Source organism: Ambystoma mexicanum, chromosome 1p (genome assembly GCF_040938575.1).
Source record: "Ambystoma mexicanum isolate Mex_15411 chromosome 1p, UKY_AmexF1_1, whole genome shotgun sequence".
NCBI classification, from domain to species: domain Eukaryota; kingdom Metazoa; phylum Chordata; class Amphibia; order Caudata; family Ambystomatidae; genus Ambystoma; species Ambystoma mexicanum.
This window is the reverse complement of record NC_090921.1, coordinates 1,273,143,189-1,273,170,643: the sequence shown is the minus strand read 5'-3', so window position 1 is coordinate 1,273,170,643 and position 27,455 is coordinate 1,273,143,189. Positions and strand designations below refer to the sequence as shown.

General features: G+C 47.1%; 1 protein-coding gene across 1 annotated transcript in view; it reads right to left on the bottom strand.

Annotated features, from left to right (window-relative positions):
* The window catches only part of SCAF1 (SR-related CTD associated factor 1), a 472,414-nt gene that overhangs the window by 50,272 nt on the left and 394,687 nt on the right, over positions 1-27,455 (bottom strand). The window contains exon 8 of the mRNA XM_069605191.1: positions 8,720-8,802. Within this exon, the coding sequence (XP_069461292.1) occupies positions 8,720-8,802 (83 nt within the window). The remainder of the gene's footprint in view (positions 1-8,719; positions 8,803-27,455) is intronic.

The window sequence follows — 27,455 nt, the reverse complement described above, 5'->3', positions numbered from 1 at the left end:
TACATGAATGGCTGGTGGCAGTGTAACTACTTTTATGACTTTTAGTCATTACTCGCAGGCTGTTAATTCAGCCTTGGTAAGGCACAGAAGGGCCACCATTTTTTTTAAATAATGGGCTCCTCATTTCACCATTTCTTGTATGCTTGCTGTTTGAGGTCTTCCTCTGCCATTCTGGGTGGGAACGACCTCAGTGGAAGTTTTATCTTTGGCGGGAATCCTTTGTATCCCACGCCCAATCTCCAGATTGTCTGGGAAGGCAGGAAGCAAGTGAGCGCTTTGTCCTTCACCTTGCCTGAAAGAATCCAACTCCCAGTGGGGACTGGCTGTCCTGATTGGACAGCCAGACTGCCCTTGCTGTAAAATGCAGGGAGAGAATGCAGTAGTAGTGTTGTAGTTCCTGTTAAATATTCCGAACCTGGAAGCTGCTGACAAGTCGACCACTGGAGCTTACACCAAAGAGGAAGATGAAGAAACTACGTCCGTAGTTATTTCCAGCGACTGGAGAGCCTGCTGTGTAACCGTAGCCTGCTGTAAACCTTCCGTCCAATCGGCCTGGTGGGCCTGAACGCGACGAATCCTACCCAGATACTCTGGTTTCAAGACCACCTGCATTTTATGCCCTCCTACGACGTGCTGCGACCTTGCTGGGATATAATACCCCAAGACATTGTGCGATGCTTGGTCTCAATCGATCCGTAACTTTGGTGGCCTCCTCCTGGCTCTCCAGAGGCAAAATTTGAATCTCTGAAGTTCCCTCACCAGAGTGCAGGACTAAGAAAGGGACGAGAATCCGACCAGCAATATTCGTTCTTCTAGCTGCTGAAAAGGGTGCCAAAACCACAGCCACAAAGAAACCCTTGCCTGGAGAACTTTCCGTGTTAATCCCTGTTAATCCCTGCTGCTAATTCCCTTCCAGTGCCCGGTCTTCACGACAAGGAATTAATTGACTGGGTTATTGGCTGCAGATCCTGAAGGTCCTGCTGCAAACTCTTCTTCCCTGCTGAGGTACTGCGTTGGTTGGGGTATTACTCACATTGAGCCTTGCTCGATTCCTGTGAAGCTTTGGGGGCGATACATGTGATTGGCAGTATTCTCCTCCAGTTCACCCAAGCCCAATGCTGGAATCCCTGGATTTACACTAACTCTAAAGTGAACTACTGTTTTTGATGAGATTTCCTTTTCCTGCAAACTGAACCCTCTCTCACCCTGCCTACAGCTGGCACCTAGACCACTAGGGTGCCTCTTCTGCGAGAACTCCTGCAACAGACTAGGGGAAGACTGAATAAGAAAAAGATTCTTGAAAAGTATAACAAGTGTTAAAAAGGTATTTACTTGTGAAAGAGTTGATTTGGTAACTGTCCCTCTGAAATATGAACGGTTACAAACGTTTTTACTATCCTTTGAATGTGTTTTGCCATTTTGAAAAGTATATGACATGCATTACTCACCATAATAGCATTTCTGATGATTGTATTTGCTTAGATTCACGTGCTGATCAAAAGGGGACGTCGACATGGGCATGAATAACACTATGCCCAACGTGGTGTGTAGTGTACCCAAAATCCCTCACACATCGAGGTCCCTCTGGTTGCGTTTCTTCTGCCGTGAGGGAGCCTTATAGTCAGCGTGAGTGAGTACAGAAGAGAGAAGAGGTCTACATTCCTTCTACTCCATGAGGGGAGGAAGGGAGGGCGCATGTGAATCTAAGCAGATACAATCAGATACAATCATCACAAATTTGATTACGGTGAGTAATGCATGTCTTCTGATGCTTGTGAATCTGCTTAGAATCACATGCTGTGCATATATTGGTGACGAGCAGTACACAGAGATGATGGCGGGATGTGTGAAGGAACAGTAAGCAATAGCTGTTTTAGCACCGCTTCACCCACCTGAGAATCAGACCTAGAGTGTGTATCTAGGCAGTAGTGTTGTGTAAAGGTGTGTACAGAACTCCAGGTTGCTGCTTTGCAAATGTAAGCAAGAGGAACATTTTCAATGAATGCTATAGTAGCCCCTGTGCCGCGAGTAGTGTGGGCTCTAGGCATGAAGGGTAGAACTCTCTTGGCAAGAGCGTAACAGTGTGATGCAGTTTACAATCCACTTTGAGATAGCTGATTCAGAGACAGGGTCCCCTTCTCTACCAGCTGCCACCGAAACGAAGAACTGGTTTGTTTTCCTTAGTGGCTTTATTTTTTATAGATCAAAGATAACCAGTCTCCTCACATCCAGTGTGTGGAGGCTTCTTTCTGCCATGTTAGTGGGGTTCTGGAAAAAGGTGGGTAGTTCTATGGATTGGTTTACATGGAACTTTGAGATAAATTTAGCGTGGTTGTCTACGCAGAACCACCTTATCTTTGTGAATCGTGACAAATGGGTCCTGAACTGAAAGGGCCTGCAGTTCACAACTCTCCTTATAGAGGTGATCGCCACCAGGAAGGCTGCTTGTAGGCGAGTGCTTTAATGCTAGCCTTGTGCATTGGTTCAAAGGGAGGCCCCATTAGTATGGTAAGAACAACATTCAGGTCCCACTCAGGAGCTGGGTTGGAAATGGGGGGATGAAGCCTCTTTATCTCTTCCATAAATGCTTTAATACCAGAATTTTCCACCACAAAGCCTTGCTCTGGGATGTGTTGTACGCCGAGAGCGCAGCTAGGTGGACCTTTAGAGAATTGAAAACCAGACCTGAATCTAACAGGTGGGTTAGATACAGGGCAATACGTTTTAGTTGTGCATTCAATAGGATTGATGCCCTTGCCATTACACCAGATGACAAAGCGCTTCCATTTGCTGGATTAGCAATGCCTGGTGTTAGGTTTCTGTGCGTCCCTAAGTATGTCTATACATCTTTGAGGGAGTTGGAGTTGCCCAAACTAGGATCTCAGGAGCCAGACCGCTAAATTGAGAGTTTGAAGGCATGGATGTAGTGTCCCCCCCCCCCCCCCCCCCGTTGCGGAGACAGCACATTGTAAGGGCATGGCAGCTTCCTGGGAGGGGAGATGGACATTGCCATGAGATGGGAGAACTAAGGTTGGCAGGCCCACATCTGGGCCACTAAAATCATCCTGACTGGTTCTTGATGCATCTTGTGCACTACTCTGTTGAGCAGGGGGAATCGGAGGGGGGGGGAGCGTAGATACATTTCCCTGACCATGTTATCCAGAGACCATTCCCTTTGGAGCGGTTCTGAGGGTACCTGGAGATGTAGTCTGGGCCTTGGGCGTTCACCAGAGTGGCGAACAAGTCGACCTTGGGGAAGCCCCAGTCTACGAAGACATTGAGTACAAAGTCCTCTTCTAGTCACCACTCGTGCTCTACAGGTAGAGGGAAGTCTCTGCCGAGTATGTCTGCCAAAAGATTTAGTTCCCCTGGAACATGTGACAGGAGGAACATCCTGTGCTTGAGAGCCCACTTCCATATGTTCTGGGACAGTTTGGAGAGCCCTAGAGAGTGAGTGCCCCTTGTTTGTTTTGAGAATACGCGACCACAGTACCGAATGTGAGGACTAGAACTGTCTTCCCTGGAGGTGCCTTTGGAAGGCCTTAAGAGCCTTGAACACTGCTAGCACTTCCAACAAGTTTACGTGATTGGAAGCTACCGCTGGGGACCACACGCCGTGCGCCGTCTGTTGAAGGAGGAGAGCCCCCCAAACTGTAAGAGATGAGTCTGCTGAGAGTGGCTTCTACTGCGGGGGTGGTGAAGGTTTTCCCCTGCAGAAGGTTTTCCCTTGACCACCACTGCAGAGACTGAACGAAGGCTGCCAAGACAACCACTAGATTGTCCCACTGGCTGCTGGCCTGACACCATTGGGTCGAGAGCCACTCTTGCATGGGTGCATGCACAGGCAAGCGAGTGGAACTAGGTAGATGCAGGAGGCCATCATCCCCAACAGTCGCATGGCTGTCATTGGTCTGAATAAGAGCTCCCAGAAACTGTTTGACTTGGCTGGGATTTGACTGGACTTTTTCTCGTTGATCGAGAACCCTACGCTAAGAGGAGATCTACAGTCTTCTGGGTATTTGTTAGGCATGTTCCGAACGAATCCCCTGTTAGGAGCCAGTAATTGAGGTATGGGTAGACTGGGGTGGACTGCCAGTGCAGCTGAGCAGCTACAACCGCCAGTAACTTCGTGAACACCCGTGGAGCTGAGGCAATGCCGAAGTGAATGACCTTGAACTGATAGTGTTAGTTTCCGATCATATCATGAACCTTAGGTACTTTGTGTGCTGGCAACACTGAAATATGAAAGTATGCATCTTTCATATCCAATGTGGCCATGTAAAGCCCCTGCAGCAACAGTGGGATTACTTCCTGCAGTGTTGTCATTCAGAATTTTTGAGGTTTGACATACTTGTTTGCAGGTCTAATACAAGGCGCATGGTGAGATCCTTTTTCGGTACAAGGAAGTACACTGAATAAATACTGTTTACATGGTGAATGGAGAAGACTTCTACGGCACCCTTTTCCAGAAGGATCTGCACCTCTTCCACCAGGATGTACTTCCTGTGCCATATTGTCCATGGGGAGACAGTGAAAAAGATTGTCCACGAAAAGAGCGGCAGGTGTTAGAGCCTCCACGTTGGTGGAAGGGCTTGGCCGTGATCTGGCTGAGTGATTTCAGCATCTTGTGCGCCTTCTTGTCAGTCTGCAGGGCGTTATCAAAATGGTTGGATTCCTCGACCAGTTTAGTAACGAGAGGCCTGAGTCTCTGGTTTAAAACCGTAGATCTTCAACCAGGCGTGTACCTTAAGCAAAGTACCCTGGGCTAGAGTGTGACCAGTAGTCTCAGCAGAGTCCAAAGGATTTTTTTTAAATGTTGAGGGCAACCGGTCTGCCCTCAGCCACGACTGCCAGGAGGTGTGATCGTGCAGGCTCTGGGACCTCTTGAAGGCCCTCCTGGAGTAGACCCCATTGGACATCGCTGTAGCTTTCCAGAAGAATTGTATTGTTAGCGATCCTAGTTGAATAGGCCACAGACACAGGGCTCCGTTTCCAGAGGGCATAAGGTTTCTTGCAATCTTTATCCGGAGGGGCTTGCGCCGTGGACAGTGGAACCTGGCCCTCTTTCTACTGGTTGTAACCAGCAGGGAGTCTGCTATGGCATGACCCCGTATTTACAGTGGGTCTGAAGGAGAAGGGCGGAACAAGTTTTCAAAGTGACGGTTGACCGACTGTGTGAGGGACGGTGACAACAAAGGAGCTAGGCGCTTCTTTATAGAATTGACCAAGGGGATAGCCTGACTAGTGGGAGGCTTCTCCTTGAGGACATTTTCAACAAAGTCAGGGTCAGCGACTGCCTCATGTGTAGCGAACTCGAAGTGATCAGCCGCCCACTTTAAAATGGCCCACTTTAAAATGGAGTTGAACAACATTTGGTCATCCACAGGTGACTACTCCCTTTGTGGAGGCATAGAAGGTGGATTTAGGCAAATAATGTCAGAGTCAGGGGTGTGTGTAGGTGAAAACGAAGGGCCTGATCCCCTGTCTGATCCCAGTCTGGGTCTTGGTCTGGGTCTTGGTCAGCTGTGTCTTGAGCAAATTGATATATGTCCTCCTCCTGTTCCGAGACATCCAAGAAATCTTCTTGGTGACCTTATGCAGGGATGGGAAATCTCTGCATTTTCTGTGGAATGGGGCAGGAGTGCTTTTCCCCTAGGTCTCTTGGGAGTGATCTATTTATCACAGAAAACAATACATTGGGCCATTTTGGCCATATTATTTTCAAATCTCTCCCTAGTCCATAGGGAAGATGACATTTCTGGAGGTGGAAAAGTTTGCCCAGAAGGGGGAGATTTACTTAAGGCCTTTAAGAGAGGCTGGGGGTCTTAGTAATACTCCTCTCGACGGGAGGGGGTTCCTTTGTGTTCTGTAGCGGTCAAAATAATAGCCGCGAGACTCATGGATTTTCAGCAGCTGAATTGCAGGTTTCGATGTGCCTGGTGACGCTGCCGTGGTAGAGGATTTTGCAGAAGCCTAAGGTACGTGTGCGCCCTTGTGCAGCGTGTCGTCCACCGTATGTCTTTTGGGCTGAATGCCCTTTACAGCAAGCCGCGAAGACTGTTGCGTAGAGGGCATCCAACCACGAGGTTCGGAACACACGGAAGTTTTGGGTGTCCCGCTTGGCGTTGCGCGCTTCAACGCTTCTGTTGAGGAGGCCTTGGGGGTTGTGCGTTTAGTACCTTGTGGTGTTGGTGTGTGGCCCTGTCGCCGGGTGTGAATTCCCGATAACCGAGCCGGTGGCCTGTGTCGGGGTGGGCATTTGGGAACCTGAAGGTTCCGCCAAAAGGTTGATGGCTACCAATTCAGAGCCATGGATGCCGATGGATTACGAGTCATCCGAAGCGACGGCGCCAACAGGGGAATGTCTTTCGTCCTGCATAGTGTAGCCGCCCACAGTTCAGTCTGCCTGTCCTTTAACGTCTTGGAACGAAAAGAGCGTGCAGTACTTGCACAAATGCTCATCGTGGTCCCGCGGTAGACACTGATTGCAATGGCGACGGGTGCCCTTCCAAGGGAATTTGCCGGTACACGGACAAAATTTAAAGGGCGTCCTCTCCATAGCAAAGAGTGATGGCAGCCAGACCAAATAGGGAAAGAGAAGGGAAAAGTAAATGCATTCTTGAATGAATACACCCAGAGCCCCACTCTCCCTACTGTAAGGGCCTGGCTGAAGGGCCGAGGCCAGGCGGTCGACAGGCGTCGAGCAGTTCCACAACTGCTTGGCGAATGGTGATGTCTACAGCAGCAGGAAGCCCACGAGGCAGTCGTCGAAAATAAGTAGTCGGGAGGCTAGACGACCGTAGGGCGTGGGACAAGTGAGCAATATAAACTCTTGCAAGCTCTGCATAAGGCAACCAACTAGTTGGGCGGAAAAAAACAATCTGAGGGACCTTGACGCGCGTGAGATTTTGGTAACACTACACGGCACGTTAGGGATATTGTTACAGTCACGCCCATGTCGACGTCCCCTTTCGATCCTCGAAAGAAAGACGCAATACTTTGCGATTAGCACTAGATGTCGGACTATATGCACAGCATGCGATTCTAAGCAGATTCACCAGCATCAGAAATAAGGTTATTTTACTCATCTGTGAATTGGTTCTCCCCCATACCCTGCCTTCCTAAAAAGTAATGCTGTTGGCTTAAGCCAACTATTTCTTTAAGAATACAAGTGTATAGGTTCACCAACTAGGTCTTGCTTCGCCTGACCTGCTGTGTAGCCTGTCTAGAATAAGTCTGCATTGGGCCTTACCTACTTTGAATAGCTGTGTGACATTAATAAGTGTACTGTAGGTTTTACTTACCTTGGTCTGCCTTGTGCCATCCTAAAATAAGTTAAGTGAGTGACTGCTTACCTCAATCTGTGTTCCACTGATCTGAAAAGCAACCATAATAGTTTGTTACATTGGGTTTTTACCTACCTTGAATAACATTGTGACATTCTTAAAGTAACTTTGGGTTTTGCTTTCCCTGGTCTGCTTTATACACATTCTAAAACAGTCTTCGGTTTATACATACCTTTAAGTTGCTGGCAGCTCCTTTATAAAGCATATAGGTCTTACTCCCCTTGATTAGCTGATGCTCATCTAAACTTGTAACCCTGGGATGTGTCTCCTCTGAAACTGCCTCAAGCATATCAGAATCGTCATAGGGTCCATTACTTACCTTGAACTACCTTGGGTCTTTCGTAAAGTGTAATTGGGTTTTACTTTCCTTGAATTACTTGGTGCATTCAGAAATGGTTATGGGATATTAATACTCATTGAGTAGGTTAAGGCCCCTCTAGAAAGTATATGAGTTAATTTACTAACTCTGAACTGAGTTCTAAAAAGTAGTGTTGCAAGGAATATACTTTTAACAGGGTTGGTTTACTATGTGATTTCTTGACTGAATGTCACTGCATAACTTATAGGGTCTACCACCCTTGAAGAACTGATTGTATTCAAAAAGGTATAGGTAACCTGGGTTTACTCCCCAAGAATAGGTGATTGCATTCTGAATGCGTTACAGGTTTACCTAACCCTGAACTGCTGACTATTCTTAATAAGGTAATCCTTTGGGTTGTATCCCTTAAGTATTGAGTTGGTTTTATAATTGTGTTTAAATATCATACAATAGTACTTATTTACCCAAACTTCATCTTGGCCTACTTGGATTTAAATAAACAATTTTTTTTTTTTACAATACATAGATATTTCAGTGGTTCTTTAGATCAGATGAATGCTATAATTTCTTAGTACCAAGCAACAGCCCACTTCCTCCTAAGATAAGCCTGGCTGCTCTGTCTACGCTACTAAACACTTAGGTGGTACAGCCTTATACGAAGAGTGGAGTTTTGTACTGTCTCAGTTGTATGGTTTTACTAAGCCCATACTTGGACTTGAGAAAAACTGTACTAACACCTATGGACTTCCTCTTTTATTGAGACATCAATAAACGGATGGAACTCAATCTCTGCACCCATGTAACTGCCCCCTTTCTGGAAACTCTTCAATGCAGCTCTATCTCACATGACCTCCTTCATTGGTGACTTAAATCCCTTTGTCCCAGACGTCCATCTATGAAGATGCTCCCATCTACTGCTCCCAAAATGGGTCATCTGCCAATTCCTTAAAGGCTCCTATGCACCACCTCTCTCTTTCCAGAGTGTCACTGCACAAACCACCTTCACACCTCTGCACATTCCAGACCACATTCCTCTGCAACAGATTTTACACACCTGGTTGGTGGCCTGGATTAGCTCCTGAGCCTTGGCCCGGCTTGCAAGATTGGCTTCTTCCATTTTAAAGAGTAGAGCAGTCACTGTAAGACAAAACCGCATGAGTAGTGCAACATTAGCAGACCCCGATGCTATAATGACACCATATTACAATAGGTGAGGCTTCAAAATCTACACCCTTGCTCAAACTGGGAGAGTTTATTTCATTTCCATATTGTGGGACACCCAAATGGCCTTAGAATGCTTAACTAAAATAAAACATGGTTTAACAGACATGTGGGTAAAAAGAAGCCAAATTCCAATAAAAATCAACTTAGAACGCTGGCTATTTCTAAGTATAAGAGTTAGGTAAGTGTATGGAAGTCCGGAAGAGGCAAAATGCCATAGGAAAGAGGTGGTTTGGTAAGCAAGAGATGAAAACTGGATACAATAGTCATTTGTTATAAACTGACAGTAGGAATGTCGAACGTTGCTGCTAGGGTTCCATAGTGTTTCATCCACAGAAATGTGCAAATGTTAAGTTTAGTCGTGGTAATTTGATAACTGCATTTTAATCTTTTTTAATGTGGTGGTCCCCCCACTTACCTCACTGTTGGGTAAAATTTTAACTTTATAGTGCTACATCTCCCTCACTTGAGACCCCCAGAACCTTTTGCTGAACTGGTGGATAATTTTTTCCCTATAACTCAGCGAGTGGGAACCTTTTTCCACACAGATTATTTTACTCCTTTTATGGGTGTCAGTTGTAAGACTCTCCATGGTGTCCTTTAAATTGTATCCTCCGACAACTTTTGTCATACACAGCCTAATGTTTGTGGGATGTCCTTTGGGCTCCCCTTATAATTTTCTCTGGCTAATCTCGTGAGAACTTCAGTTCCCAAGGATAGAAAGGATATTTTATGCTCTTTAAACTTTTTTGGGTGAGATCAGCACACCCCACCTTATGTGGAGTTAAGGGGGATGCAGTGTATCCCCTTTCTCACTCTCATTAACATTTCTGTTACAGGGACAAGCTTACCCTAAATGGCTGGTGGCAGTGAAACTTACTAATTCAGTGCACATTTTCCTCTGGCTGTTTCCCCAGCTGCGGTAAAGGCTCCCATGGGTGCCCATTTTATCAAAATGGTCCCATTCTTTTTTTTGTCATTTTAGTGTTCCTTGTCCTTTTTCGGTCCTTCCCATGGCCTCCAGGGCGGGAAAGTCCTTTGTGTTATTCTATCTTCAGCGGGAGACCTAAGCCAAGCCCGCCCAGGCTCCATAGTGTCTGTAAAGGCAGGAAGTGAGTGAGGAGTCCAAAAAGTCATAACACTTTGTCTTCCAGCCGACTGCGAGAATCCAGTTTCAACTGGGAGGCTGGCTGTCCTGAAAGAACTGCCACCTCCCCACCCCCAAGGTTTGAAAGTTGCACACCTGTTTGACTCGTTCGGTTCCTGCAAAAAAGTCTGATCCTGGAAGCTGAAGAGGTAGTCAACCACTGGACCCGAATCCGAAGAGGAAGATTAAGAAAACGCAGCCGAGACAATTTCCAGTCACCGCAGAGCCAGCTGTATAACCCGAGCCTGCTGTTACCCTTCCCTTCCAAGAGACCTGGAGACTCTGAAACGACGACCCATACCCTGGTGAGATCCACTAGAATAAAGAAGACCTGCATTTTGAGACATCCCACATCCTGCTGCGACCTTGTGGGACTGCAATACCCCAATACCCTGGGACCTCGAGCCTTTGTGCAGTGCATGGTCTTCTGAATAGAGCTGAAAATTTGGTGGCATACTGCTGCACCTCCGGAGATGTGAATAGAGTCTGAAAAAGTGCCCTCATAGTGCTGGACCTTACAAACTACGAGAATCCAATCGGCGATATTCAGTCTTCTTCGGACTACTGAAAAGGGCGCCAAAAATCACATAGCCTCATCCAGCCATGAAGAAACTCTTGCCTGGAGCCTTCCCCGTTGATCCCTGCTGCAGAAGCCTTTCCAGAGTCCCGTCTTCTGGATTCATGATAAAGGAATCCACCAACTGGGTTTTTGGCTGCATATTCTGAGGTCTCCCAAGCTGAACACTTTCTGTGCTGAGGTGCTGTGTTGGTGGGGTGTTTACTTACCTTAAGCCTTTGTGATTCCTGTGCATCTTTGGGGCATTTCTTGTGATTGGGAGGCCTCTCATCAGTTCACCCATGCCCACTGCTGGAATCCGTTAGGCAAAGTTTGTATGCAGTACCCTCTGGGAACACTACAACCAACTGACTACAGGTATAGGAAACCCAACCTTTGGTATAAGCTTGTACTACACAGTTTTGGTAGCCTGTTGAGCAGCCAGGCTCATCTCAAGAGGGGTCAATGTGAGCTGTAGTGGAGTTACAGATTTCCAGATACAAGTATTCAAAATAAACTCTTACACTCAGGGTTTCTTGAATAAACAATTATAAATGTATTTATCAGTCAGTTAGAATAAGCCTTCTTCAGAAGGGAGCAATATAATAGTAACACTCAAATATACTGCATGAAATACACACTCTTAATATCTCTAAAGCAGTAGATACCCTTTTGGGATGGCCCTACACCCTCGGGTGACTTCAATTGCTAGGGTGCTGGGAACATTCATTTATCACTGTTGCATTTAGGATCATATAGTAATAAGTCAAAGGAAACGATTATTTAGAATATACAAGAGACTACAAACGTTCTTAAGCAGGCAAATGCTTTTGTATCTCCAAGAAGAGTCATTAAGTACAATACCGACAACCGAATCTTCAGAGCGCCAAACGCACAAAAAAACCTCTTCAGAATCATAAATGAAATAAAAAACCCACCGGGCTGCAAAAACACGCCAATTCCGTCGTTGAAACTTTGCGATGACCTAGGAGACCACTTCAAAAACAAAATAACCTCCATTCAAAAGACCATACAAAACAGACCAAGCAATCACAGCTCAAACCCCAGCGACGGCGACAAGGAACACCCAAACAAGCTGCGAAACTTCCCAGAAATATCAGTTAAGGCTTTTGTCAAACAGGTAAACCAAACCAACAAATCAGGCTCTCCTGAACACCCTTGCCCCCCAGACATATACAAAACAATTCTCAAACAAGGAACCCCCATGGAATACCACAGGGACCTCCTCATCCTCTCAATCTCAACAGGTAAAGTACCACAGGCCTTCAAATCAGCGTACATCAAGCCGCCACTCAAAGACAACAGGAAATGTAGAGGACTTATCCAACCACAGACTAGGGGTGTCACGGTATTAGTTTTATGACGGTACAATAACCTTCTTGCCAAATGACGGTATATCATGGTTATCGCGGTATAGCAGGTGGAGTTAACTAATCTTAACAAATATTTTCTAAAAGGTCATAAATTGTCAGATTTATCATCACAAACAAAACCATGCACCCAGGGCCAGAATTCGGCTTTTCAACATACTTTCCACTGAAATGCCACCCCTTGCTTGCACCAAACACAAACGCACGTGTGGAGAGGAGGGGGAGGTGGGGCCCTGCTGCGACTGGCAAAGCAAACTGAATAGCTTTTCTTAAGTGGTCATTTAGGCTTTTAGCTCCCCCATTGGCTACTGGTGAAGATGAACATGTTGCCATATCGATAATCTGCATGCCACAGATCAATGGAGTCTGATGGTAGTATACGCTTGTGCGCATACACACACACACACACACACACACACACACACACACACACGCGCACACGCACTCTCTCTTTACGTTACAGCCTTTAGTTTACTTCTGGGCCAAAAGGTGTTCAGTAATCACGGACATGTTACCCTTTGGTATGGCAGCAGGGAATACCCACAGAGATGATTAAATTTCGCAGTGTGACTTATTATATGCAATTTCAATGATAGAACCAGGGAAATCCGCCATTGTCATATGTTTAGAAAACATTATCCATTATAAATATATAAACCCCAAAGCCGCCAACCCAAAGTCCCAGGAGGATAGCTCAGCGGCAACATGCGTGCCTTGGAAGCAAGACGACACGAAGCAACACAGGTTCGAACCTCTGGGTGTTTAAGCACGTTATAAATACGCAACTAAGACAAACAATTACGCAACAAAATAAACAAAACCAATTTCTTTAACAGCGCCTCGATGACCTGGGGCTGTATGAGCGATTTAAAAAAAAAAAAGTAAACCCCTTTCCTTCTTGGCACTGTATTAATTCTTCCTATTGCTAACGTGTTGATTTTGTGTCAGGCACGTGTGGTTTATGGAATGGCATTAAAAACTGCTCAAACTGAAACTACTTTGCAGACGGCACATCCAACAGTGCAAGACCAAGACTGCGCAGAACTTGCTTACTGCAGCCTTTCCAAATCAGATTGAAAAGCACACTTAACGGTATACCGGTATAAACAATGTGACGGTTATTGTTCAATTAAGTGGTTCACGGTATCTTTAACGGTATACCGTAATACCGTTACATCCTTACTACAGACCGATCTCCAATATACCCTACATAGCCAAACTGCTAGAAACGTACGTCTACAAAATAACCCAAGAATTCATAGAAGAGCACTTCCTACTAGACCAGGCACAAGTTGGTTTCAGACCAATGAGAGGAACGATCAGCTCTCCTCTCAATATGGGTGACCTAAAAACGAACACAGACTCGGACAACAGCACCGCCCTGATTCTCCTGGATCTGTCCGCTGCTTTCAACACTGTCAACCACGACATCCTAATAAAGAGATTAGAAGGACTGGAGATAACAGACAACGCCCTACTATGGATCAAATCCTTCTTAACAAACAGAACCAAAACCGTATGGATGAAACCTTTTAAATCCAAACCTAGAGACTCCACGTGCGAGTACCACAAGGATCACCCTTTTCGCTGCTTCCATTCAACATCTACATGTACCTACTAATCAAACTCATCAAGAAACATGGCCTCACATGCTACAACTACGCCGACGATACTCAAATAATCTTCAACATCAAGACACCCGAGAAGAAAACACGACACTAGAGAATTGCCTTTGTGAGATATTCAACTGGATGAACCTCAACCACCTCAAAATCAACCCATGCAAAACAGAGAATGATTGTTTCAAAAAAGGGAGTAGACATCAGCTACATCCCCTGGCCAAGAGAACCATCATCAACTGTAAAAAACCTAGGGGTCCTGATGGATAACCTCACTCTAGAGCCACAAGTAAACTCTACTCAAGAAATGTTTCTTCTTGCAAGCAGCAAAAAGGATCCTACCCTTCCTGTCGTTCGCCAACAAAACACTTACCATCATCGCTCTGATCATGTCCAAAGTAGACTACGCCAATAGCCTATACCTGGGCATGCCCGAACGACTTAAAAAAAGACCTCCTCCTCAAGGTACCCAGAAGAGAACACATCACAACTGTGTTAAACATTCTACACTGGCTACCATTAAAACAGCGAATAAAGTTCAAGTCCATGTGCATCACGCACAGAGCAATACACAAACAAGGCACAGAATTCCTAAGCGATAAGCTACGCCTACATCAACCGACAAGAACACTGAGATCAAGCACCGACATCTGCCTGGAACCAAAACCCTATTACAGAAGAAAACTCTGAGGATCCTTTTTCTCTCACCAGGCACCGAAAACCTGCAATGACCTACCTAAGAATATACAGAACACAACAAACCACCTAGCATTCAGGAAACTCCTCAAATCATGGCTCTTCACAGCGTAACCACAACAGCGACGCACTAAAATGGCCACCCCATTAAAACAACAACGAAAATAACACCAACCTTGGCCACTCTCAAATGGACACTGAACCCAAAGAATCGACCACACGACAGACCATAAGATATCAGGGGAAATAGCCACAAAAGGAGACCTCCAGAGACTGATCACATACTCAGACGAAAAGCCCTAAATGACTCACCCACTCCCCTAATCGTACCATATCCAAACCGGCTAACGCATTTAGATAGAAAGTTTGAGAGGAGTCCGCTACACCAGTCCAGCACCCAAGAAGGAGAACAGACACCCAACACACATCTACCTATCCATCAGCATCAGAACACCTACAGAACTGGCTAGAATATAACGGCGAGGAGCAATCAGAACACATACAAAGCGCTAAAGAACAGCACAGGGAGCGCCCCACACAAACCAAACCCTGCCAGGCGTAGCCCTTTTGAAACTGGGAGGTTTGGCGAGTGCCACTCGGACAGATTTCTGAACTTCTGTTAACCTTCATACAACCGACTAACAAAAAACTTAGCATTTCTGCAGACTTGGCTCACTCAAAAATCTCACACAACCATCTCTCGCACAACAACCCGCATGCACTTCACAACACCGCAACAACACAAGCAACACCAACAGAACACGAGGACTGACAACGATCCAATACTCGCACCAAAGCTCAGCACCAGGTGTATACAGAGTTGAAGCTGGCAACAGAACACCACTTCTCTCACTATCCTACTCCTGATTCACCTACTAACCCAACCCATCTCATTTGCAGATCCGCCAGAGCGCCTGGGGACCAACTCTGTTGGTGACGGTGCGCGGTACAAATACCTTTAACATTTAACAATAAGCTGGGCCAAAGTCAATGGGCAAAAGTATTATATAGGATGAAGCCATTCTGGTAGGTAAATGGAAAAGTTTTTGCACAATGTTTTTTTAAGTCTTCGAAGAAAAGAAGAATCAAATGTAGGGCCACAAGCCGATTAGACTTGCAAGTAGTAGAAGATGCAAGCAACTCTACAGCAAGAGGTAAGTTCTCTTGGACTTTGTACAGTACCTTTAAAATTAAGAAAAGATGCAGCAAATGACTCCTGTTCCTGTGCAGCTCTGCAGATCTCACTGTTCCTGGGCCTCTGTCATGGGGACAAGAGGGAGGATGTCAGGGGACTCCTGCACTACACTGGGACGGTCAAAAAACTTGCAACAGGAAAACTTCACTTTCAGTGGCTGTTCAGTGTTTCAGCTCCTCGCATCTACCGCAAATAGCAACACTGCAGTTCCTGGCTGTCGAGATGGGCTTTCCTTGCTTCTGGGGTACTGTCTCTGTTGAGGGGGCTCAGGCCCGGTCAGTCCTGCTTCCTGGGAGTCTGGAGGATCTTCCTGGAGCTCTAGACCAGCTTAAAAGCAACGCACACAATCTGGTGTTCCTCTCCCTGGCTATACGGTTTCCAGCAGCAACTCTGTGGAAAATCAACCAGCTCCGAGATGGATGTCCAGGGGGCTTACTTTGGAGTCTATGGGTCCCACAAATTCAAAAGGGAGAAGTCGTCTTTGCTGGAGCTTCTCTGTCGATGCAAACTTGGCATTGCAACACTGCAGCAGGGCTTCACCGGGCAAACCAACGGTCCAGGAGTTGCAGCAGGTGTCCTCTTCAAGTTCTTCGGTTCCTTCGTCCAGTGATCAACTCTGCCTTAAAAGCCAAAATACTCTTTTATTCAGTTCTCTTACATTCATTCCAGCCTAGCTGTCAGTCACCCAGCAGGGTGGCTGTCGTTGCCGGACAGTCAGCCGGCCAATCACCACAGAGTGCATTTGGGTCTCCTAGGAGACCAAGCACAGGGAGTTTCGGGCACCCCCCCCCTTCCTGCCTAACCCAGACACCCTGGAGCCAGAGGCGGGCTTCACTCGTGTATCCTGCCAAAGGTAAAGCGAACAATGGGACCAAACCCGGTTTGGCGCGCAGAGTGAATCTCAAGAAGAACCTTTCCACAAAGAAACAGTGAAAAAAGACGACCAGGGCCATTTTGACAAAAATGGCACCCTCGAGTGCTTTACTGCAGCTTCGAATGCAGCCCGCGGTACGGTAAATGCACACCATGGTAGTCAAAACAAAACCACTGCCACCAGCCATTCAGTGAGGAAAGGACAACAACATTTTTTACATGAGAAGCTAGACAAAGGGGATTCTAGGTAACCCCCTCCAGCACCCTATTGTAAGATAGTGTGTGCTGGGTCTAGAAAGTTACAAATGTAAGTAAAGTCAATTTCACTTTACTGCTCTGGGAAACAGTAGTTTATCCCAGAGAAGGTATTCAAACTTTTGGGAAATCTGAAAGACTTCCTTGTATCACTGCACTGAAGGTGCTGATTGACACAATGTAAAAGATGATGCCTATAGAGTTTGTCAGACACCATAACCAAAAGAAACAGTGTTCAAAATCACATTAAAATACATGAGTGGGAAAAAGGGTCTCTTCTCCAGGTTAAAAAAAAAAAATCAAGTCCTCAAAATCCTGAAAAGTTGCTGGGGGGCGGGGGGATCTCTAAGGTGGAGGGAATTAGCACCTTTCTGAGAATTCTCCCCAACAGAATCCTACTAGGGTGTCTTCTCAGAAATCACTGGACCCCTTCAACCTCTCTAATGTGAGATACTTACTTGTTTGAACAGTCTTTCTTAGGAACTCTGAATTTTGATACTGCTATGCCTATCCTGAACTGCCTGTTGGACACTAGAAACCGAGTGAGCCCACCGTCTGCCACTGAGAACACTAACGCTCCAAGAATAGGGTAAGACTTGGGCCTGTTGCCTAGAAAAGAGAAAGTTAATGTTAAAGGTATTTATATCGCACACCGTCACCAACGGAATTGACGCTCAGGCGGATCTGCAAACAAGGAGGAGGGGTGGCATTAGTAGGGTGAAGAGGGGGTAGTAAAGTGAGAAAAGGTGATGTCCGGTTGGCAGCTTCAATTTGGTTTTCACTGTGATTTGAGCTTGTGTGTGAATATCGGATCGATGCAAGTCCTCGTGTGCTGTTGGTTATGTTTGAGGTTGCAGTGAGGTGCGTGTGGGTTGCTGTGCAAGAAGGTGGTTGCCTGGATTTTTGTGCGAGGTAAGTATGCAGAAATTTGAGCTTTTGGGCTAGTGGGTTCTATGTATTAGTCATAATTCTTGTTCCATGTATCCGGTTGTCCTATGGAATAGGCATATTTTCTCTTTTATTCTTTTCTGTCCTAATTGTTCGGAGTGATGGCGCAGCAAGTTGCCAGCTGTGTTATTTCTACCTTTGTGTACCTATCCATTTCCTGACAGTGATCCATTGCTGTCTGTTTACTTTGTCGGCTAAGGTGTTATTGACATATCATCCTTACCCTTCCAAACCTGATCTCTGTGATCATACTTTGGTGTGATTCTAGCTGATCTATTTCTGAATTGGTAGTTTAGTTTATTGATTTGCAAATCGCACCTAACCCTCGGGTAACTGGGCACATGAACTTGATACATGGTTACAAAAGCAATCAGGAATGACATACAGATAGAGTAAAAAGACAAGCTAACTCAGTTACAGACTAGGCGGCGTACATGTGAGTGCAGTTAAGTGCTGGGATTTGCCAGTGGCTACAGTTAGATGGCAAAGCAGGCCGGTGGCAAAATGCTCTTAATGAACCTTGTCTGTAAGCCAGTTCTTTACTTTAATTTTGAAAGGCCAGAAAGATTGTTCGGTTCTGATCGAGAGAGCATTTGGCAGCTTGAACTGGGAAGCTGGCCCCTTCAGCGGTTTTGAGGTTAAACCTTGGGATGCTAAGGCAATGTGAATAGAAGGATCTGTTAGGTCTGGCTGGTTGATTTCTGCTGAATTTGCCCGAGAGGTATTTCGGTGCAGTATTGGCAAGACATTTGCTTGTTATAACAAGCGTGTGGAGTAGGATCCTGTCACTAATCGGGAGCCAGTGGGTGTTCTGTCTGAGGCTTGATATGTGGTGAGATCTGGGAATATTTAATGCTGCCGGCGTTATTCTGAAGGACCTTCAGTCTATTAAGGTTGCGCTCTGAGGAACCTAGGAATAGAGAGTTGCAGTAATCCAACTAGAGCCCTGGCTAGTGTGATGCAGCTGTTAGGAGACAAGTAGGATTTGCATGCATTGATGAGCTTATTAGTGTAGACAGCTGTGGAAGCAGTAGCACTAACTTGTCTCTTGAGTGAGAGTGAAGTCTACATAGATTCCCAGGGTCTTGACCTCTTTGGCTACCTTCATAATGTTGCTGTCAATGTTCAAAGACGTGTAGCAGGAGTAGGTGGGCTTGAGTCCCAATGATCAAGAGCTCTGTCCTGTCGCCATTGAGACACAAGCTGTGGTAAGCCATCCAGGCCTGTATTTCCTGGTAGATTTCATTCATCAAGTTACAATCATTCTCATAGCAACCAGTGAGCGTAATAAGAACCTGGGTATCATCAGTGTAATTCATATAGGTGACACCCAAGTTGTCAAGACGGTCAAAGAGAAGCTTAGTGAATATGTTATAAAGCGTCAGGGAGACGAAGGAGCCCCTAGGTACTCCACAAGTGATAGGGTCTGGCTCGGCTGAAGGTTCGAAGACTCTGGTGTTCGGTTTGATAAGAAGGATTGGATCCAATTCGATGCTTTTAGGGGAGAAGGCAGCTGCTGTAGTTAGGTGTTCTGTTAGGTTCTTGTCATCAACAAGATCAAATGCTGCAGAAAGACCTAGCAACAGGAGTATAGCCAGCTTGCCTTTATGTTTGGACTCATCCATTTGGATTTTTAAATCCAAGAGGGCCGTTTCTGTGCCGTGTCTCAGTCTGAAGCCGGATTGACGGAGGCTGATGACAATGCATTACTTACCGTAAAAGCATTTCTGATGGTTGTATCTGCTTAGATTCACATGCTGTGCATAGGTCCGACATCCAGTGGTCACTGCGGAGTATTGCATTTTGTTTTTCGTAGTCGAAAAGGGGACGTCGACAAGGCGTGTCTGTAACACTATCCCTATAGTGACGTGTGTTGTACCCACAATCCCTCACGCGTCGAGGTCCCTCTGTTTGTATTTTTCTGCCCTGAGGGAGCCTTCTAGACGTGAGAGTACAGAAAAGAGAGAAATATAGAAAGATGTCTATGTTCCTTCCATCCAAGCGGGGAGGAAGGGTGGGCGCATGTGAATCTAAGCAGATACAACCATCAGAAATGCTTTTACGGTAAGTAATGCATTGTCTTCTGATGTTTGTTAATCTGCTTAGAATCACATGCTGTGCATAGACTAGCGAGCAGTACCCGGAGTTGGCGGTGGGTTATGAGAAGGAACAGTAGAGAAAAGATGTCTTAATACTGCCTGTCCCACCTGGGAGTCAGATCTAGAGTGTGCATCTAGACAGTAGTGTTTTGTAAAGGTGTGCACAGAACTCCAGGTAGCCGCTTTGCAGATGGACTCAAGGGGAACATTTGCAATGAATGCTATGGACGCCCCCGTGCCTCGAGTAGAATGTGCTCTTGGCCTAAAGGGCAGTTCTCTCTTAGCAAGAGTATAGCAGAGAGTGATGCATTGAACAATCCATCTAGAAATAGTGGACTTTGAAACTGCATCCCCTTCTCTTCCTGCTGCCACCGAGACGAAGAACTGATTAGTCTTCCTCAGTGGTCTGGTTCTTTCCATGTAGAACATGACCGCCCTGCGGACATCTAGTGTGTGCAGAGTCCTCTCTCCCAAGTTGGAAGGATTTTGAAAGAACGCTGGTAGTTCTATAGACTGGTTTACGTGGAATTTTGAGATGAATTTTGGAGCAAACCTTGGGTGAGTGCGTAGAACCACTTTATCTGTGTGAACTGTAACAAAGGGGTCTAGAACAGAAAGAGCCTGTAGTTCACTTACTCTCCTGATGGAGGTGATAGCTATTAGAAAAGCAGTCCTAAGAGTGAGGTCTATAAGAGATGCTTTGTGCATGGGTTCAAATGGTGAGCCCATGAGTTTGGTAAGTACCACGTTAAGGTCCCATCCGGGAGCTGGGTCAGCTATCGGGGGGTGTATTCTCTTTATTCCCTCCATGAAGGCCTTTATAACAGGGATCTTCCACCACGACACTTTGAGTTGGGAAGTGGTGCATGCAGAAAGTGCCGCTAGGTGGACTTTAATGGAATTGAACACTAGACCTGAATCCAATAAGTGGGTCAGGTATAGAATAATATGTGTGGGAGAGCAGTCAATTGGGTTGATGCTCTTTCCTCTGCACCAAATGACAAATCTCTTCCATTTGCTAGAATAGCAGTGGCGAGTGTTAGGTTTTCTGGCTTCCCTGAGGATGTCCATGCATCTCTGCGGGAGCTGTAGATGTCCAAATTCTATGATCTCAGGAGCCAGGCTGCTAAGTTCATGTTCTGGGGGCATGGATGCAGAGTCCTGCCCCTGTCTTGTGACAGCATGTTGTACGGGCAGGGGAGTTTCACTGGGGGAGATAGAGACATCTCCATCAAGTGAGCGAACCATGGCTGCCGGGCCCACATTGGAGCCACCAGTATCATGGTTACTTGTTCCTGGTGCATCTTGTGCACTACCTTGTTGAGAAGGGGAGTCGGGGGAAAAGCGTAAACAAATCTCCCTGACCATTGAATCGACAGACCGTTCCCCTTGGATTGGTTCTGGGGGTACCTGGAGGCGTAACTTTGGCATTGTGAGTTCTCCAGGGTTGCGAACAGGTCTATTTCTGGGAACCCCCATTGCGTGAAGACGTCGAAGACGATGTCTTCGTGCAGTCGCCATTCGTACTCTTCGGGCAGGGGGAAATCTCTGCTGAGTTTGTCTGCCAGCAGATTGAGTTCCCCTGGTACATGTTGTGACAGAAGGAACATATTCTGTTTGAGAGCCCACTTCCATATGTTTTGGGCCAGTTTGGACAGTCCTGGAGAGTGGGTTCCCCCCTGTTTGTTGATGTAATACATGGCTGTGGTGCTGTCTGTAAGGACCATCACTGTCCTGCCTTGTAGGTGTTCCTTGAAGGCTTTTAGCGCCTTGAACACCGCTAGTAGCTCCAGAAGATTGATGTGTTTGGATGCTACGTTCGGAGTCCACTCCCCGTGAGCAGTTTGATGGGATAGGTGAGCCCCCCATCCTGTGAGGGATGCGTCTGTGGTTAGAGTGGCTTCCGCCGCGGGGGTGGCAAAGGGTTTCCCTTTTTCTAGGTTTTCTTTTGTCCACCACCGTAGCGAGAGAACTAAGGCCTGCGAGACCACTACTAGGTCGTGCCATAGTCCGATGGCCTGACACCACTGGCTGTTGAGCCACTCCTGCATTGGGCGCATGCGCACGTGAGGTACCAAATAAATACACGACGCCATCATGCCTAGCAAGCGCATTGCTTTGCGTACCGTCACCTCTCGACCGGTCACATATTGAGGGATCTGAAACAACATGTTTTGGACCCTCTCCTTGGAGGGGAAGACGAGGCCGTCCTTTGTTTGAATTAGAGCCCCTAGGAATTGTTTGATTTGGCTGGGGTCGAGGCTGGACTTCTTTTCGTTGATGGAGAAGCCCAACTGGAACAAAAGGTCTACAGTCTTTTGGGTATTGGAGAAGCATGTTTCGTAAGAATCCCCTGTTATGAGCCAGGGTAAACTGGGATGGACAACCTGCGCAGGTGGGCCGCTGCCACTGCCAGTACCTTCGTGAATACCCTCGGTGCTGATGCTATTCCGAAGGGTAGCACTCTGAACTGGTAGTGTTTGCCCTCTATCATGAACCGGAGGTATTTTCTGTGCGCTGGCAAGATTAAAATATGAAAGTATGCATCTTTCATGTCCAATGTTGTCATGTAATCTCCCTGTGATAGCAGTGGGATTACTTCCTGTAGGGTCACCATACGAAACTTTTGGGGTTTGATGAACTTGTTCGCTGGGCGCAGATCAAATACAGGGCGCATGGTTAGATCCTTTTTGGGTACAAGGAAGTACTCTGAATAAATACCTTCCGTTACCTGAGATAGAGGCACGACCTCTATGGCTCCTTTTTCCAGCAGTTGTTGTACTTCTTGTAGAAGGATGGCAAGATGTTCCGGTGACATGCGTCGTCCCCTCGGGGGTTTGTATGTTGGGGAACTGTTGAATTCGATGCAGTATCCGTGGGCTAATGGTGGAAAGTACCCAGCGGTCTGACGTTATACCCTCCCATGCTGGAAGAAAGGATGTTATCCGGCCCCCGACCGGTGTTGCATGGGAGGGGACGCAAATCTTCGCATCCCTCTGGGGGTGGACCCTCGCCCTCTTCCTTTGCCCCGGCGCTGTCCTCTTTGGCTGTACTGGCCACTATTGGTCTGGAAATTGGTGGCAGGGTACTGTTGCTGCTGGTTTTGTTGTTGGCGTTGGCCACGAAAAAAGCGTTTATTGCCATAGCCGCGCCTGGTAGCGGGCTTAGAGATTTGGTCAAGAGTTTTGATCGTATCAAACTCTTTTTTAGCCATCTCCAGAGCCTCATCCACCGCTTTCCCGAAGAGGTTTGAGTCTTCAACAGGTTTATTTATTAAAGACGCCCGTGTCTCCGGTTTGAACCCCGAGTTGCGCAGCCATATGTGTCGTTTTAGGACTATACCCTGAACTAGGGAACGTCCCGCAGTTTCTGGCGCATCCAGAGAGCTCTTTACAATACTCTGGTTGACCTGGGTTCCTTCACCAATAGTTGAAAGCAGGCGTGTACGTAATGGTTCCGGCGCTTCTTCGGCGTCTTTGCGCAGTTTGGCCCACTGCGCGTCCGCATAGCTAGCGAGCAAAGAATTGTTGTTGGCAATTCTTGCCGAAAAGGCGGCCGAGGATGTAATTCTTTTTGCAAGGGCATATAACCGCTTGCCCTCCTTGTCAGGTGGCGCCTCACTGGTGGAAAGTGGTACCCCTGCCCTCTTTCTTGTGTTGGTTACTACCAGGGGATCCGGAATGGAATGTCCCCTGATGTACAGCGGGTCTGAGGGTGAAGGAGTGAAAAGTTTTTCAATTCTAGGATTGACCCCTCTGATTAGTGCGGGTGTGGACAGCGAAGGGATGATTCTTCTCTTCACCGAAGCGAGGAGGGGAATTGTCTGACTGACCGGGGGTTTCTCCTTAATTACCCTTTCTACAAAGTCTAATTCAGGGGAGAGCTCCCCAGTGTCCAGTTCGAAGTGTGCTGCTGCTCTGCGCAACAGGGCATTAAATGTGGGTTGATCGTCAATGGGAGACGTATTTCTAACAGGTGAAATGTCAGGAGGATTTAGGTTCAGGACATCAGTGTCGGAATATATTGATGGTGATTGCCAGGGGTGAGAAGGTCCTTCTTCTGGATTTTCTCCGAAGCCTTCTCCTACCAAGTCTGGGCTGTCCTCCAGACCTTCCTCCTGGTTCCGTCCATCTTCCTCGTCCATAAAATCATCCTCTTCCTTAAAATAATGTTCTTCCCCAGTGAGGTCATACACACTGTGAAAGTCTGAGGCTGTGTCCTGGTGAGGATTGACTAATCTTGGAATTTTGGCCCTGGGGTCCTCCTGAGGCCCTTCTCTTATTCTCTTTGGAGTGGGAGGGTTTTGAGCATTCATAAACCTCTCCATTCTTTCCATGCAGAGATGGAGCCTTTCCATGGTTTCATGGGGTACCCCTGAGCGGTCTAGCGGGGGAAAATTGGTGTCTTGTAGCTGAAAACGGCTCGACCTCTCCCATAACGTCGAGGAAAGTGTCCCATCGCCCTCCGAAAAGCCTTCAGGTGTGCTAGGAATCCCTTCGACTGAAGGAGATCGTCCCTGTGTTTTCGGCGTGTCTTTCGACCTTTGCGTAGCGCTTGACGTGTCCTTCGGCGTACGCTTGTGGGCGTCGGCTACCACGATCCTCGCCAAGCTCTCAGCGACTCGTTTGTCAGCGGAGAGCTGTGGTTTCGGCGTTATGGGTGTCGAACGCTCTACGGCGGCATGCGCTTTCTGCTGATGCGCTCCGGCCGATGATTTGGGGGCGGCGCCCTTATTTGCCGAAAGCCCAGTCGCTGGTCGCGGCTGCGGTTACTAGAGGGGCTTCGAACCCGAACGGTCCGAGGAGGCCGCCGGTGAAACCTGCGTCTCCTTGGGCGCTGATGCTCTTTGCCTTTGGCAAAAAAGAGCCATGGGTTGTGTGCTTATGTGTGGTCTTGTGTGCGTCAGTGTCGCCGGGGTGTTCATCCCCATAAGCAGGGCGTGAGCCGAGCCCGTCGGGGCCGGGGACAGACGACGAAGCGCGTGTGCTCTCTCTACGGGGGTTTACGACTTCCGTAGCGGAGGTCGTGGTATCACGTTCCTCGTCACTGTCGGAGGTAGCGACGGTGGGTGGAGCGTCGGCCTTAGACATAGCGTAGGCCGCCCACCTTTTGACCCTACGGTCTTTTAGAGTCTTCGGCTTAAGAAGCCGACAAGCCGTGCAACCTTCCTCCTTGTGATCGAGGGGCAAGCAGCGGTTACACCGTGAATGCTTGTCCTTCCAAGTAAACTTGCCCTTGCAAAGCGGGCAAAACCTAAAGGGTGTCCTCTCCATAGCCGAGGCAATAAAACGTGATAACCACCCCACGGGAAAGGAAGGGGAAAAGGAAAGGCATTCTCAGAAAAGAATTAGAGATGTCCCACGACCCCCACTCTCCCTACTGTATTTGGCCTGCGAGGCCAGGCCACGTGTTCGGCAACGCCGAAGGATCTCCTCCGCTCGTCCCCTCCGTCGAAGATCTTGCTCGGCGGAGACAGCTTCACAACAGCGTCGAGGGGGGGGGGATCGATATGTTTATATTAATATAGGAAAACGACCAAAGGTCGAGGAGATGAAATCTGCAATGTCTCTCGAGGAGCTCCGCGTAAAGGCGACCAGTAGCTGGGCGGAAAAAACAATCTGAGGGACCTCGACGCGTGAGGGATTGTGGGTACAACACACGTCACTATAGGGATAGTGTTACAGACACGCCTTGTCGACGTCCCCTTTTTGACTACGAAAAACAAAATGCAATACTCCGCAGTGACCACTGGATGTCGGACCTATGCACAGCATGTGATTCTAAGCAGATTAACAAACATCAGAAAAGGTTGTTATCCTCCAGGTGTTTTTGGATTTGTATACAGGCCACTCTTTCCAGTGTTTTTAGGAGGAAAGGACAGTAGTGATGGACCTATAATTGGTTGCGATGCTAGGATCTAGAGTAGGTTTTTTGGTAAGGAGGTGATATGCCGTAGATTGTTCTTCCCTTACTTCAGTTGATGGGAGGTAGCTTAGGGGGATAGGGAAGATCGGTTCCTCTCAGCATTGTTTCAGCTGTTTATGTGCCCACATAGACATTCCTTCTAGTTATGAGTTGAAGAGCCAAGATTTGAGGAGTTTTTTTAATAGGAGGTGATCTCTTGTGTTACGTACGTTCTTTGATAGCTCTTTCCAGGTTTTTGGGGCTAGGTGAGAGAAAGAGTATCCTCAGAATTTTCTTTGGTTTCGGTTCCAAATTGATGTCGCTGCTAAATCCGAGTGGTCTTGTTGGGCATTTATTTTTTTCTCTTAGGAACTCCGCGCCTTGGCAGTGTATTGCTCTGTGTGTTATGCACATTGATTTGAACTTTATTTGCAGTTTTATTGGTAGTAAGTGTAGCGTTTTCAGGGCTGGCGTAATGTGTTCTTTTCGCAGTAGTTTGAGGAGCTGTCTGGCCGCCGCATTTTGTATGGGTTGAAGTTTTTTTAGAAGTCGTTCCGGCATGCCCAGATATAGGCTGTTGGTATAGTCTACTCTGGACATGACCGTTAGGGAGAAGTCTCAGAAATGTGCTAATTCCCTTCTACCCCCAGCTGGACTTTTAGGACTTTTTAATTTTTATCCTAGAGAGAGTGAGACCTTTTTACCCACTGACTCATTTTTCTTTTAATCTGAACTCTTTCTTTTGGTTTTGAATTTTGACAAACTCCATCGGCATCTTTTAACATTGCGTCACACAGCACCTTCAGTGCAGTGGCACAGTGAAGTCTTTCAGATGTCCCAAAGATTTAAATACCTTCTTTTGGTTAAACTACAGTTTCCAAGAGCAGTGAAGTGAAATGGACTTTATTTACATTTGTAACTTTCCAGACCCAGCACACACTATCTTACAATATGGTGCTGGAGAGTTTACTTAGTATTCCCTTTGTCTAGTTTCACATGTAACATTTTTACCCTTTCTACAATTAATGGCTGGTGGCAGTGGTTTACTTTTTCCTACCATTGTGTGTTTTTACCGCAGGCTGCAAATGGAGCCCCAGTAAAGCACCCATGGGTGCCCATTTTGTCAAAACGGCACCAATCTTCTTTTTTCACCATTTCTTGTTGGAAAGGTCCTTCTTGAGATTTACTCTGCGCGACAAACCAGGTTTGGTCACTTTGTTAGTTTTGTCTTCGGCGGGTTTCACTGCTGAAGCCAGTCTCTGGCTCCAGCATGTCTGGCAGGGAAGGAAGTGAGGGAAGTGCCCGCAACTCCCTGTGCTTAATCACCTAGGTGACAGGAATGCACTCTTAGGTGATTGGCTGGCTGGCTGTGCTAGGAGGACAGCCAACCTGCTGTGTGAGTGACAGCTAGGCTGCGACTGAATGGGAGAAAACTGCATAAAAGGAGAGTTCTTTTGCTTGGAAGGCAGAGTTGACCACTGGATGAAGGAATCCGAAGAACAACTTGGAAGAGACTCCTGCTGCAACTCCTGGACCGTTGATTTTGCCTGGTGAAGCCCTGCTGCTGTGCTGAAGCTCTGAATTCACCTCGACTAGAGAAGCCCTACAAGCTCGACTGCTCCCCTTGGGATTGGTAGGACCAAACAACCCCGAAAGGAACTCATCTGGACATCCGCTCGGAGATGGCTGTACCTCCATTGCTGCTGCAGGAAACGATTGCCAGGGAGAACACCAGATCGAGTGCATCATTTTTAAGTCGGACCCAAGCTCCAGGAAGCTCCTTCGGTCCCCGGTGAAGCAAGACTGAATAGGCCGGAGCCACCTCAACAGAGTGCTGGACCCCAGATGCGAGGAAAGTCCATTAAGGTATTTTGACAACTGCGGCG